This window comes from Caretta caretta, chromosome 2 (assembly GCF_965140235.1).
Source record: "Caretta caretta isolate rCarCar2 chromosome 2, rCarCar1.hap1, whole genome shotgun sequence".
NCBI lineage: Eukaryota > Metazoa > Chordata > Testudines > Cheloniidae > Caretta > Caretta caretta.
Genome location: NC_134207.1, coordinates 41,102,953 through 41,118,700, shown reverse-complemented (window position 1 = coordinate 41,118,700; position 15,748 = coordinate 41,102,953). Strand labels below are relative to the sequence as shown.

The 15,748-nt window shown below is 41.9% G+C and overlaps 1 protein-coding gene across 2 annotated transcripts in view; it reads left to right on the top strand.

The window, feature by feature from the left end:
• Positions 1-15,748, top strand: part of POP1 (POP1 ribonuclease P/MRP subunit) — a 42,013-nt gene that overhangs the window by 11,030 nt on the left and 15,235 nt on the right. For both annotated transcript variants that reach the window (XM_048841318.2, XM_048841317.2), the window contains exons 6-11: positions 296-383; positions 3,667-3,854; positions 6,618-6,868; positions 7,015-7,108; positions 8,361-8,472; positions 9,183-9,302. In XM_048841318.2, the coding sequence (XP_048697275.2) occupies positions 296-383; positions 3,667-3,854; positions 6,618-6,868; positions 7,015-7,108; positions 8,361-8,472; positions 9,183-9,302 (853 nt within the window). The remainder of the gene's footprint in view (positions 1-295; positions 384-3,666; positions 3,855-6,617; positions 6,869-7,014; positions 7,109-8,360; positions 8,473-9,182; positions 9,303-15,748) is intronic.

Genomic DNA, 15,748 nt, shown 5'->3' with positions numbered 1-15,748 from the left:
GTGTCTTTGACTTTAATATTAAAAAGAAAAGGAGTACTTGTGGCACCTTAGAGACTAACCAATTTATTTGAGCATGAGCTTTCGTGAGCCACAGCTCACTTCATCAGATGTGTACCGTGGAAACTGCAGCAGACTTTATATACACACAGAGAATATGAAACAATGAAACCTTTAATATTAAAGTTATTTAAGCTCTCGTGTCTGATCAAAGTCTTGGAAAGTTATCTATTTAGCATCTCCTTATCAGAGTTTGTTTTTAAACCTATTCTAACTTCAGTATCTTCTGTTGTTTCAGGATTTATCATATTACTGTTGTCTGGAGCTGAATGGAAAAGAGAGAGAGCTTCTGAAGGTGCTTGCTCGGATGTGTAGTATAGATACAGGTAAAACTTCCATAAATATTTTAAAATGAAACTAGGCTTCAAAATAGAGACTAAAATTGGACTCATGGTGCAGAAAAATGCAGTACAAAAATACAGAAAGTCTGAATAAACTGAATACTTATAACAAAGCTACTACAGAGCTCTGGTTATATTAAGTACTTGAAAAATCTTTCTGAGGAGATGATTGGTGGAAAGTAGTGGGTACTAGAGCTGGGATAGCTTACAAGATTCTTGTTAGAATCTCAGGTGTCAGTTGGGGGAGAGTTTTAATGTCTTTTTTTCACCAGGATCAGGTCTTCTGGGTTACAGCTTCTTACTGAAAAAAGAAAAGGAGTACTTGTGGCACCTTAGAGACTAACCAATTTATTTGAGCATGAGCTTCATCGGATGCATACCGTGGAAACTGCAGAAGACATTATATACACACAGAGACCATGAAACAATACCTCCTCCCACCCCACTGTCCTGCTGGTAATAGCTTATCTAAAGTGATCATCAAGTTGGGCCATTTCCAGCACAAATCCAAGTTTTCTCACCCTTCGCCCCCGCCACACAAACTCACTCTCCTGCTGGTAATAGCCCATCCAAAGTGACCACTCTCTTCACAATGTGCATGATAATCAAGGTGGGCCATTTCCAGCACAAATCCAGGCTTTCTCACCCTACCCCGCCCCCGGAAACACACACAAACTCACTCTCCTGCTGGCAATAGCTCATCCAAACTGACCACTCTCCAAGTTTAAATCCAAGTTTAACCAGAACATCTGGGGGGGGGGGGTAGGAAAAAACAAGGGGAAATAGGCTACCTTGCATAATGACTTAGCCACTCCCAGTCTCTATTTAAGCCTAAATTAATAGTATCCAATTTGCAAATGAATTCCAATTCAGCAGTTTCTCGCTGGAGTCTGGATTTGAAGTTTTTTTGTTGTAAGATAGCGACCTTCATGTCTGTGATTGCGTGACCAGAGAGATTGAAGTGTTCTCCAACTGGTTTATGAATGTTATAATTCTTGACATCTGATTTGTGTCCATTTATTCTTTTACGTAGAGACTGTCCAGTTTGACCAATGTAAATGGCAGAGGGGCACTGCTGGCACATGATGATGGCATATATCACATTGGTGGATGTGCAGGTGAACGAACCTCTGATAGTGTGGCTGATGTTATTAGGCCCTATGATGGTGTCCCCTGAATAGATATGTGGGCACAGTTGGCAACGGGCTTTGTTGCAAGGATAGGTTCGTGGGTTAGTGGTTCTGTTGTGTGGTATGTGGTTGTTGGTGAGTATTTGCTTCAGGTTGCGGGGCTGTCTGTAGGCAAGGACTGGCCTGTCTCCCAAGATTTGTGAGAGTGTTGGGTCATCCTTCAGGATAGGTTGTAGATCCTTAATAATGCGTTGGAGGGGTTTTAGTTGGGGGCTGAAGGTGACGGCTAGTGGCGTTCTGTTATTTTCTTTGTTAGGCCTGTCCTGTAGTAGGTTGGATACTATTAATTTAGGCTTAAATAGAGACTGGGAGTGGCTAAGTCATTATGCAAGGTAGCCTATTTCTCCTTGTTTTTTCCTACCCCCCCCCCCCCCCCAGACGGTCTGGTTAAACTTGGATTTAAACTTGGAGAGTGGTCAGTTTGGATGAGCTATTGCCAGCAGGAGAGTGAGTTTGTGTGTGTGTGTGTGTGTGTGTGTGTGTTTTCGGGGGGGGTGGGGTGAGAGGGCCTGGATTTGTGCTGGAAATGGCCCACCTTGATTACCATGCACATTGTAGGGAGAGTGGTCAGTTTGGATAAGCTATTACCAGCAGGAGAGTGAGTTTGTGTGTGTGGTTTTTTGGAGGGGGGTGAGAGAACCTGGATTTGTGCAGGAAATGGCCCACCTTGATTATCATACACATTGTGAAGAGAGTGGTCACTTTGGATGGGCTATTACCAGCAGGAGAGTGAGTTTGTGTGGGGGGGGCGGAGGGTGAGTGTCAAGGTTCCTCCCCCACTCTGAACTCTAGGGTACAGATGTGGGGACCTGCATGAAAAACCTCCTAAGCTTATCTTTACCAGCTTAGGTCAAAACTTCCCCGAGGTACAAAATATTCCACCCGTTGTCCTTGGACTGGCCGCTACCACCACCAAACTAATACTGGTTACTGGGGAAGAGCTGTTTGGACGCGTCCTTCCCCCCCAAAATACTTCCCAAAACCTTGCACCCCACTTCCTGGACAAGGTTTGGTAAAAAGCCTCACCAATTTGCCTAGGTGACTACAGACCCAGACCCTTGGATCTTAAGAACAATGAACAATCCTCCCAACACTTGCACCCCCCCTTTCCTGGGAAATGTTGGATAAAAAGCCTCACCAATTTGCATAGGTGACCACAGACCCAAACCCTTGGATCTGAGAACAATGAAAAAGCATTCAGTTTTCTTACAAGAAGACTTTTAATAAAAATAGAAGTAAATAGAAATAAAGAAATCCCCCCTGTAAAATCAGGATGGTAGATATCTTACAGGGTAATTAGATTCCAAAACATAGAGAACCCCTCTAGGCAAAACCTTAAGTTACAAAAAAGATACACAGACAGAAATAGTTATTCTATTCAGCACAATTCTTTTCTCAGCCATTTAAAGAAATCATAATCTAACACATACCTAGCTAGATTACTTACTAAAAGTTCTAAGACTCCATTCCTGGTCTCTCCCTGACAAAGACCTGCATATAGACAGACACACAGACCCTTTGTTTCTCTCCCTCCTCCCAGCTTTTGAAAGTATCTTGTCTCCTCATTGGTCATTTTGGTCAGGTGCCAGCGAGGTTACCTTTAGCTTCTTAACCCTTTACGGGTGAGAGGAGCTTTCCCCTGGCCAGGAGGGATTTCAAAGGGGTTTACCCTTCCCTTTAGTTTTATGACAGTGAGAAAACTTGGATTTGTGCTGGAAATGGCCCAACTTGATGATCACTTTAGATAAGCTTTAAAGCTTAAAGCTTTATAAGATTACTAGCAGGACAGTGGGGTGGGAGGAGGTATTGTTTCATGGTCTCTGTGTGTATATAATGTCTTCTGCAGTTTCCACGGTATGCATCCGATGAAGTGAGCTGTAGCTCACGAAAGCTCATGCTCAAATAAATTGGTTAGTCTCTAAGGTGCCACAAGTACTCATTTCTTTTTGCGAAGACAGACTAACACGGCTGTTACTCTGAAGCTTCTTACTGGTGGTCCATTTGTAGAAAGGTTTTGAAACAGAAGATGTTTCTGTATCTTTTTATGTGTATTTTTTTTTTTTCCTTTTTCCCCCCAGGGCCAACTTTTGCAGCCGTGCCTTGTCTGTCTGGAAGGCTCCAGGGCTCTCTGGTCCTTTACCGTGCAGATCGCTACCCTGAGGAGGTGCTTGGTCCTATTACTTTCATTTGGAAACCCCAGGATGGGTCTTGTATTACTTCTGAAACTAGACAGCTGTGGATCTGGACACATCCATCCCTTAAGCAGGTATATCTGATTTTTTTTTTTTCCCCTCCCTTCATAGTTTGAACTTTAAGCTTCTTATATCTCTCTCTGAAATGTTCTCTTCAGGAAATCTGAAATGCAATAATTTTCTGATGGATTTGGGAAAGCTGAGTGTGGTACATGGGCCTACAGAAAAAGTAAAACAATTTCCAGTTTCTTCTTGCATCCTGTAAGACACAGAGGCCTCTAGTAATGTAGACATTACGTATAAATTTTCATTTGCTATGTTTTTTAGTAAGTTTACATTAATGGGATTTAATAAGTAGCTTTTGAAGCAGCTTGGGCTTTGAGCTTTGATAGTGAAATAAACTTTCACACTGTTTCCCGGACAGGATGACAGTTCTATACTTTCTTTCTGTAGTCATGAGGTCTTGGGCCTTGAGAAAGTGTAAGCATGAGATGTGTGAATAGGTAGGGAACAATTTTTCTAAGTCAAAAGAACAATGGATCATAAGTCATGAGCAGGGAAATGGCCAAGAAGCCATTTGGGAGCCCTAGCTCTTGACTCAAATAAAGGGAGTCAGGATCTTTTTGGTGGTGTAGTAATTTCCTGTTGAGAGAGCATCTGAACTTGTGGCTGTGACAAAGAACCAGTACCCAAGGCAGAAGGGCTGCAAGAATGGATCAAAGGTCAGATTGACCTCACTTGACCAGGATTGGACAATGCAGTTGGGGTGTGAAACTTTTGTGTTACCCTGATTCAAATCAGAAGATTGCTGGGGAGGTCCTGTGGATAAGCCTGCATTTCACCCTTAAAAGACCAGGTAAATGTGGAAGGAATGTGTTCCTTCCAAGATCACCATGACAAAAACTGATACTTCTGGTTTCCCTCCCAAGGGAAGTAGGCAAACATCACAGACCAGCCAGTTGACTGGAGGAGAAGGCCCATTAGCAATATGGTACCTGAGCTAGAAGACATCATCTGGTTCCCCAAACTGCAGTTCCTGACTGACTTTAAAGCTCCAGACAGCACACAAACCAGACAGCAGATCCTTTTTCTAAGTAACTTCATTCTTTATTTCCTCAACAGGATATTTGAATATCTGTTCCGAGACACCTGCCAGGAAAGACTTGTCCTAGCGTTTGTAGAGTGTGTGTGTGTGTGGGGGAGGTGGATGAGCCATAGTAATAACCTGCGTGTGTGTGAGCCCATAGTATAGGTTCAATGCAAATCTTAACCTCTAATGATCTGTGGTATCTTGGGTTCATAAATATTCTAAACTTAACCCCGTTGTTTCCAGAAAGGAGAATGTAAACGGCTAAGTAAACTACATAGAGGTAAATGGCTAAGTCAGTCTAATCATTGGTGTTATGTTAACTTGTGATTTGATTGCTGACTGTGCTCATGCAATGATTTTACCAGTTGTTGATCTCAAGTTGTTTTCTTTTTAGTTAATCAATTGTAATTTGTATTTTAACTCCTTGGTTTGACTTAATTTACATTCTAATCTCAATTTTCGTATTGTGTAGTACTTGAGGGAAGTATAATACATTAATCTTATAGATGTGTTTGCTGTTGAACAAAAGCCATAAAAACAAACTAAATTCAGTTTTTTTGTTTGTTTGAAGTGTGAGGTTTAAAAACAACCTTAATTAAATTGACTTTCTTAATTAAACATTTGACTCAGGTCCTGAAAACCCTATAATTACTACCCTATTATTACGAATTATAAATGTTGCTGATCTTGCACAAAAACTAAGTTCTTACTAGAATTATTTTCTCTATTCCCTCTGTCTTGTTGCAGCATCTCGTAATGCAGTGGTTAATTGAATGCTTGAAGTAGTGGTTGTTTTTCCCCGCCTCTGTAACAAGTTGAGCTTGGAACATCTTTATTGTAGATTTTTTTTTTTTTGTGGTCTGATATTTAACTACATAACTTAAAATTCTGTAATTAGCGCACATTCTTTGTCCAAAAAGTCATTGGAGCAGAGGGACTGGATCCTGGATCTTTCACCTCTCAAAGGAGTGTTCTAGCCACCAGTCTGTCGAGTCGCTCTCATGCTTACTGCGGAGGGAAAAAAGAGCGGTTTATTTATTTATCCAGACTGGAACAGTTTCAACAAGAGAGACAGGGAGTCCCACATCAGACTACCTCACAGCCCAGTGGCTAAGGTGCTTACCTTAGTGGTGGCCGATCCCAGTTCATATCCCCTTTTTCCCCCTCTGGTGGAGAGGAGACTTGAACCAGGGGTCTCCCAAATCGGTACCCTAACCACTGGGCTAAACATTATGATGGTGGTTGTCGTCTTTCTTGCCCCCAACCCAGCATTTTCTGTATGCTTCACACCTCGCCTGCTGGATCAGGCTGCTGTAGAGAACATGCTTCCAGATCAGGCCCCGCAGGCAAGTTAGGTGGAAGAACACCTGTCTTCTCTCGGTTTGTGTATTGCTATGAAGCTTAGGTATCTGGACGCCTGGTGTGGCTCTGCAGTGCACTTGCTGAGAGGCAGAACCATAGGTCCCCAGGGAACTTTCACTGAAAAAATGTAGGCAGCACCAAGTGAGGCTTAAGAGCCTACAGGGTTTGAGGGCAGCTGAGCAGGGGCTTTATGAATTCCAGTGGGGCCTGATTCTGAGATTTGGACATGTAAAATGGCCGTGAGGTACCTCTTGTGAATCTAGCCTGTATAGGAAAGGTAAAGCAGCACAACATAATTCTAAAATTGTATCTTAGATCTGTATCTTACAAATAAATCTCTAATTTTGCGAATGCAAACTCAATATCAATTTTTTTTTCCCCTTAGGAAATACTGAGTGAGCTAAAAGCAGTCTGTCAGTGTTCAGAGCCTGTAGAAACCTGTTCTCCTGAACCAATTGTCACACTGCTTCAAGAAGAAAAACAAACAGATGTAGCTATGTGTGTTGGCAGGAAAAGGAAGAGGGAAGACAATGAAGGAGAAACAGCTGTGCCAGTGGAAAAAATCATTGGCGATGGAACCAGAGTTCCACTTCAGTCATACTGCTGGACATCACAAACTACTGGCATTGTGATCAGGTACGTTCGTAGTACCAGAAATTATTAACCTTAGAACTTGAAATTAGCTAGAATCTCTGATTTAAAATCCTATTGACTGATGTGCCGTTCATACAAACTGCATGAATGAACACTTAGTTTCACTTTTGTATTTTTATGTTTTTCAGTGATTTGACCATGGAGATTCTCAGATATCGGTTGATTGGCCCACTCTCGCACTGTGTCCTTACAGAAGCACTGAAAACTGCTCCTATCCAAACTGTAAGGAATCAGCAATTTACTTGTCTTGTGATGCACAAGCTATACTACTAGAATAGTAATACCAATAATTCATACTTACAGACTTTTTAAGACCAGAAGGGACTGTTAAATTATCTAGTTTGACCTCCCTCCTATCACAGGTCATTACATTTCATCCAGTTACTACCCCTGTATTGAGCCCAATAACTTGTATTTGACTAAAGTATACTTTCCATTAAGGTGTCTGATTTGGGGGTTCCTGAAGAAATCAAGAGTTAAAAAAAATAAAGTCAACAAAACTGCATTGCTTTGGAGTAAGCACTCAAGTTTTCAGAATAGTTAAGAACCTGATTGCTTTTTCATTGTTCTTAAGATCCAAGGGTTTGGGTCTGTGTTCACCTATGCAAATTGGTGAGGATTTTTATCAAGCCTTCCCCAGGAAAGGGGGTGTAGGGCGTGGGGGGATATTTTTTGGGGGGGAAGTGGTCTCCAAGTGGGCTCTTTCCCTGTTCTTTGTTTAACATACTTGGTGGTGGCAGCATAAGGTTCAAGGACAAGGCAAAGTTTGTACCTTGAGGAAGTTTTTAACTAAGCTGGTAAGAATAAGCTTAGGGGGTCTTTCATGCAGGTCCCCACATCTGTACCCTAGAGTTCAGAGTGGGGAAGGAACCTTGACATGAGATGGCAGGCAGATTCGAGGTTCACTCTGGCATACTGTAGACTAATGTTTCTTAACCAGCAGGTTACCACCCCTAGAGGAGGTCATGAAAGGTAATCAAAGGGTGTGTAAGTCATTGAAAATTTGTGTTACAATCTAAAGCAAAAAATCTGTTTTTCATGCACACCCTTACCCTTTTAAGGTCAAGTAGTTTCTTGAAACATACACACAGGCTTACTGTTTTTCTCATATTTTTAACATACTTTTTTTTATAGTAAACATAAGGGGGTCATAAATCTGACATGAATAAAGGTTTGCTAACCTAAAAAGGCTGAGAAACACTGTAGGCTGTTAGTTCTTCAGTTTTGGGTCGAAGAATTAAGCTGGCCATTTTTTTGCTGAAGGAAGACTGGAAAAATGCAGTATTATAGGAATTAAATGACAATTTCCAGTTTAGATGTCAGTAAAAATGGAGTTTCCATTCAAAATTTAAGGAGGGGGAAAAGTATATTTTGTGACCATATCTGATGTACATATACATTAAGTCTGAATTTGGATCTACAAAACACTTCAAGGGCCACTTAGTCTCCCTCACAGGAAATCATTGTTTTCCAGGTGATGGCAGATGCAGAAACGGAACTTAACAATTGGTGGGTAGAAAACTGCAAGAATTCTGAGACGGTGTCTCTTCATCAACGTCAAGAAGCCATCTTCAAGTTGTTGCAAGGTATATAGTAGGGGATTTGAGGAAGGAAACATAGAACATAGGGGGAGGGATAGCTCAGTGGTTTGAGCATTGGCCTGCTAAACCCAGGGTTGTGAGTTCAATCCTTGAGGGGGCCATTTAGGGATCTGGGGCAAAAATTGGGGATTGGTCCTGCTTTGAGCAGGGGGTTGGACTAGATGACCTCCTGAGGTCCCTTCCAACCCTGATATTCTATGAAACTCTTCAAACTATGATACAATTTAATAACTGATATAGTACACAACTAATACTTCTAATTGCTGTAGAAAAGAGTCTTGTGACTTTTATTTCCTCTGAAAAAGTTGATTGGCCTTTTGTATATTAAAAAAAAAAAAAAAAAAAAAAGCAGCACATGGAAAATTCAGTTGTCCTCCAGAGAGTTACTATGCCAAAACTGGAGAATAAATTTAGTCATTAAAGTGTGAAACAGTGACTTCATTTCTGCACTAAGTACAAATCTTGATGTAACCTTAATTAACATTGCTACTGTTGTCTCCACAATACTGGGTGACTATTAGTGATTCTTCAAAAATATATATAAAACTGTATGGTGCCTCTCAGGCTTGCAAAGGCATCCGATCCCAAGGGAAAAATGTATCCAGTAAAGAATACAGAGAAGACTGTTTCAGTCCATTGTTTTTTCCTGTTGGTAATGTCTGTTTCACAGTGATGTGCATTTGTGTGTTTTAAAGGGATAAGCTCTCCATCAGAAATTGCAGCAGGTACAATACTGGGCCTGACTGTTGGGGATCCTCGAGTGAATTTGCCAAAAAAGAGGTCAAAAGCAATGCCAAATCCAGAAAAATATCAAGGTAAAGTGCTTAATATTGTGATTATAATAAAACAGGATAGGGTAAGATCCAATTTCTCCCCTGCACTTCGTTATTTCCACTTAGTCTACCCTTCTGCGTATTGCATGTTGTCATTCTTTCCTGATGACACTCAAATTCCAAACACTTCCTTTGCTTTTTTAGCTGCATGTAAGAACAGAAACTGCTTGAAAACTTTGTAGCTTTAAGGATAGCAGTTGTAAGGAAGGAACTTGCACCAAAGCTGGTCTTGTGCTCAGGGGAAGCCTCTGTCTAACCATACAGATGATCCAGGTTCGAATCCTGGCAAGGCCAACCAGGTGCTAAAAGTTAAGATGCAATGCTGTCAGTTTCTGTTCTGCTTTGATCATAGTGGCACTGCTTGTATCTGTACAGGAAAAGATCTAGTGTTTCCACTTTAAACTCCCTGTATGCTGGAGGTTAAAACTCAACTGCAAAAGCTTATTACTTGAGAAAGGGGAGTTAGTGAAGGCAGACAGGAAAAGCAAACTTGATAAATTTGTGAAGACAGATACATTAGATTATTAAAATGATGACACAGTAGTCCAGAATAGACTAATCTGAGTATCTCAAAGTGCATGCAGTTGCATACAATGGGAACTATATAAGTTTAGTAATATGTAGGCATTTTGAGTTAAGGAATAATAAAATATTCCCATGGTTGTTCTGCCCACTTAGGGGAATATAGCAGTATTCTAGCTAATAGCAGAGAATAGGAAAACCTATAAGGCCCCAGAGACTTGGAAATCTTTTCTTTGATGGACTTCCTCCAGAATATTGCTAAAACAATCTTCCCTTCCTGTCACTTAGACTGTTACCTGTTCCATCCACAAACCTTCCATGGAAAATTCAATCTTCATCTGTCTCCTGTCAGTGCTGTACAAAACTCCTTCCTACCTATATGTCTGCTGTCTTCATTCCACAAGCCTCCCCTTTGTATTGGTCTTCCTTTCTACCTCGTGTGCCTGGAACAGTCTACCTCATGCACCATTTTGTCCACCTTCTTTTCATTCACGGCCCTTTTTGATATGTTGCTGTATCCCTGACCCTTACTGTATTTTAAAAAGTGAAACCAGGTCTGCTATAACCCAATATGGATCAATTAACAACAAATTGGTTTGGAAGAGCAAGGGATTTAGTCGTTCTGAGTGGCCACTCAACCATCATGCCTGTCACCAGGAATAAGTCTTGCATCTTGCTGACAATGTCTGAGAGGGTGCTCTCCAGATGGCAGGAGCAGTGGGACACAGTCCTACTTCTGAAGAGAAGTTCATCAGTTACAAGGTAAGGGAGACTAGAACTAGAGCCCACCCCTGCCCAGGAAGGAGAGTCAGGGACCAGCAATAATGTGAAGCGTTAAGGAGCACCCACAAATTGGAAAGGAGACAGAAGAAAGGCCCCTAGTCCTCTTCACCTCGCTGGTAGGGGAGCCAGCTCCTTCCCAAAAAAGCCACTGTCACGTAGGAAGTCAGGAAAACAGATGCTGCTTTCCTTGCTCCAAGCTTTATTTTTCCCACCCATTTTTTAATGCAGTTGGCCTCTGTCCCCTGTTGGGGATTGTCCTTGATCTGCTGAGAAGGTAGGCTGTATCTGGTAAGCCCTTTTGATTCCTCCCTCCCCTCCCCCTCTCCGACCATGCTCAAAAGATTTCACTACCTGCCCTATAGCCACACAAACAATTTCATGCCAATAAAGGGGAGTAGGCTGGGGAACAGAGAAAGTGGTCAGATACAGCCATCTTTTCTTGGGAGAAGACAGAAAGGTCATCCCAGCAAGGGATGAAGAGGCCAGTGGCAGCCCTGCCAGTAGCAGTAAGGAGGGAATGGGGAATATTCAATGCTAGGCAGTGAAAATGGTGGTTGCTTTCCTGCTCCCCATCCTGAATGACTGGGACAAGCACACTCCATAGACAGGCAGATATGAGGGGCTGTTTGCAGCCTCTGTTTGCTTGCCTTTTGTGCCTATGAAAGGGACACCCCAGAGATTCCTGTTCCTCTGTCTGGGTAACTCAAGACTGAAGTAATAGTCACTCGTATCCCTCCTGCCTCCTCCACCAGTTGTTGGCTAGACGTGGGGGGAGGGATAGCTCAGTGGTTTGAGCATTGACCTGCTAAACCCAGGGTTGTGAGTTCAATCCTTGAGGAGGCCATTTAGGGATCTGGGGCAAAAATTGGGGATTGGTCCTGCTTTGAGCAGGGGGTTGGACTAGATGACCTCCTGAGGTCCCTTCTAACCCTGATATTTTATGATTGGGTTAGGGAGGGAGCTGCTGATCCTTACCCCAAAATAGCTGTAGGGGCCATTGCTACTATGCCAACCCTACCCTGTAGATGCTGAAGAGCTTTTCTCTGCAGCACCTATGGGTACTCCTTGCTACCTTTTTTTGGGCCATGGTGGGCCTCCCTTATCAAGAACTGGGCTTCTTACTGAAATAGAGGTATCTGCTGTGGACAATCCAAATCCTCCCACGAACTCACTCACTCTTTTTTAGAAAATACATGTTTGGGGTTATAGTTGCTGGACTCCCCACCTCTTTCAGGGAAGTCTTTAATAATTCTTCAGAATAAGAATGTTATGTGTGTGTGATGGAAAAGAATACAGAACATAATCCAGTCCTATCAAAATACAGCATCTTATATGTTCTGTTTGCACACAAACAACATATATTGTCAGTTGTGTTCTACTTAAGTTAGTTTATGCTCTCCTTGGGGCTTGGATCTTGCCTTTCTATTTATTACTACTGCTACCATTAGAAAGGGGCATGTTTCGTTGCTTCTATAGGCTGAGCTCATTGCAGCATGCGCCAGGGGCTCCGGGTTGGCTGGCTGGCTAGCTTGCTAGCAGGCTTGCAGGAAGCCAGGCCAGCCAATTTGGTGTCCAAAATTTGTCAAAATAGACACCTTCCCATGGACCATCTCCACGTTGACAAATCAGCATTTTCCAACAGAAAAACATTCCCTCAGAAACTTACAACCAGCTCTACATCTAACCTTCTGAGCCCCCATGCCCTCCTCCCCTCAGGCCGGGGCCATGAATCCATTCCCTTCTCCCCCCGTTCTAAGATCCTCAATCCCCCACCCCACCTAGGCCAGAGACTCTGTGGTCCCCTAATTCCTCTCCTCAGCATCCAGAAGCACCTAGTGGGACTGTGATATCAAAGGCCAATCACCTGGTTTTATTGTAAATCAGAGTTTTCCAGTTATCACCAAAATCAGTAGGGTTCTTCCTGTTGATACCTACAGGATTCCCTGAAACTTTGGAATTGATAGCATGGATTCTGAAAAGCTTATTGTGCTACAGGCAGAGAGATGCCATCGAGCTGTTAGGCCGTGTTTCACTTGACCAGTTATTTTATTGCCTTCCAGACTTCATGCACATCTTTAATGCTGTATAAATGTGACTGCATATGTAACTCCAATTTAATTTTAATAGAAACCCTACAAGAAAATTTCTGAATGCATCTGTGTAAGAAATATAACTCAATGGCACTTTAAAAGAGGTTTTTTTGATCTAATGAACCATAAACTGAAGTTTTTGGTTGTTTTTCTTTTTAAAGTCCTTAATATATTTTTACCTGGTAGGCCATATTGGTGTGGATAAATACAAACACTAAAAAGTGCATTTGCTAACAGGTCTCGAATGTCTGATTTGTGCATTTAAATTACCCTACATAACTGGCTCCATACTTGTTCCCCAACAAAGGGTTTTGCCACCATTTTTGAAAGGTAATTTAGGATTATGTATAGGTAAAATGCAATTCCAAAAGATACACTTAAAGAAATAATGGCAATCATAGTTTTGAGACAAACCAACGAAAGCAGCAACTTTGAAGTTTAAGTGGCTGTCTTTAATGCCTTTCTGAGGAGCAAGGGCAAAAGAAGGTGACTCACAGCATCTTTAATGCAGCAGGTTTGTTTTTTTTCTACCAGCTCTCCAGCTGTGAACATTGGAACCTCTTTTCTGCCACCAACTTGAGTTGGAGGCAAAACATCACTGCCTCTAATTGGCTTGTCGCAAAACACATTTATTAACATTTAGATTCCCCTTAGCCCACTGAAAACAGAAGCATGTGCCAAAAATGTGAAAGAATTACTGTCCCTTTCCCACCCTATTAATTGTACAGAAGCTTTTGCAGGTAGGGGCACACCAGTGACAATCTACAGTGGTCCTATGATTGCTGCCACATCTGAAGTTTCCTTCAGTGGAGAATTCTCTGTGCATATTAGGTGAGCAGCAGACACCAATTAAGTTGACTTAATGTACCCTCTCTCCACACATGCATGTCATACATCATTTGAAAACTTGTGACCTCTTTAAGATGAAGTATAATGTGTAGCTGTTCAGAGGTGCTATCACCACGGAAACAGGGATAAACAACGCCATGTTAAAATGACTACTTTGAATATTTGCAATCAATTCTGTTAACGTAATTACTCTATTTCAAGACCTAAAATTGGATTTCTTTGACCCCAAAACAATCTAAAGGGTAAAACAAAATCTAATACATTTTTACAGGTATTGTTGAAATGGTGCAGCACAGGTAACATTATCATTATCCTCTAGTTCATCCTTCTGATCTGGCAAGTGTGTGGGCTACCACAATCTTCGTTGCCTTGGCATGCACCCAGTTCTGTGCAGGGGAGATTGTTTTGACTACAGACACAGCTGATTATGCAGCAGCCTGTACAGGTATAGGCACTAAGAAGATCTTGTAGATGCTCACATATCATTGAGCTCTTGCATACAGAAAGTAGTTCAGCATTCACTTTTTTTTTTTTCTATCCATGGTGATAGAAGATCTGGTTTACCTGCATGCAAAGACATCCAAATGTTTGCTAAGATGCTGCTTTAACATGCTCTTCAAAACTGCCCTCACATGGTGGGAGTTTGGCCAGTGATTTATCCTTTTTTGATGGCTAAATTAAGGGGCAAGCAGTTTAGGTCTCTGTGGGTCTATTTTTTTCATGCTCTGATCATACAGGATTGGTACCAACTTCCTTGCTTCAGAAATTGCAGCTTGTCTGGTGCGTTCTTCCAGTTTGGGAAGATCTCTGAAGAAGTAAACTCCCTTTGTTTTGACAGCATTTAACACATTTTCCCCCCAATACCAAATAGGGATGATAGTCACCTCCTGTTAGTGTGTACAGCAGGAAGTATGTTGCAGAAGTCAGGAGTGAATGTGTCACAAATTGCATGCACAGATCTGAAGCAATGCTTGTCAGTTATGCTGATAATGGTGCCTGTTTCAATCCATATGTTATCTGTGTTCCATTTTTGGAAAGTAGTGAACAGCAAGGACCAAAACATTTGTATCAGGTGACCTAATTACACCTCTATCCCGATATAACGCTGTTCTTGGGAGCCAAAAAAAATCTTAGGTTTCAGAGTAACAGCCATGTTAGTCTGTATTCGCAAAAAGAAAAGGAGTACTTGTGGCACCTTAGAGACTAACCAATTTATTTGAGCATAAGCTTTCGCGAGCTACAGCTCACTTCATCGGATGCATACTGTGGAAAATACAGAAGATGTTTTTAAAATGGGTGTTTATCACTACAAAAGGTTTTCTCTCCCCCCACCCTACTCTCCTGCTGGTAATAGCTTATCTTAAGTGATCAAACACCCATTTTTTCATGGATTGTGTGTATAAAAACATCTTCTGTATTTTCCAAAGTATGCATCCGATGAAGTGAGCTGTAGCTCACAAAAGCTTATGCTCAAATAAATTGGTGAGTCTCTAAGGTGCCACAAATACTCCTTTTCTTTTTAAAAAATCTTACTGTGTTATAGATGAAACGGCATTATAGCAAACTTGCTTTGATCCACCGGAGCACTGTTTTACCACATTATATCCAAATTAATGTCATATAGGGTCATGCTATATTGGGGTAGAGGTGTATTAGGGTTCCTTTGACACTAAGGGTATGTCTACACCGCAACTAGACACCTACTAGCATAGACTGGCTGGTCTATGCTAACTGACTCAAGCTTGGGCCGCAGAGCTGTTTCATTGCTGTGTAGACTTCAGAGCTGTGGGACCTGTAGTGTGGGAGGGTCCCAGAGTTTGGGCTCCAGCCCGAGCCTGGAAGTCTATACAGCCGTAAAACAGTCCTGTAGCCCGAGCCCTATGAGCCCAAGTTGACTGGCAACTGTGGGTTTTTCTTTGTTGTGTAGATATATTCCAAATTACCCAAAAGTCATACTGGCACATACAGCACGTAGAAGCATCCTTGTGTCCACTTTCTCTTGAGTACTGTCCAAGTCTTGGGCTTCTGCAACACCTCTGCTGGTGATGGACTTTGTTCCTCCATCCTTGGAAAAACCTCAAGCAAGATGGAATGTTTGTGCTGGGTGTGCTCCTACACTCGGGTGCATTTTGAACCATATATTTATAAGTGACTGCCTGTTGGATGCCACATTTAGAAACATTT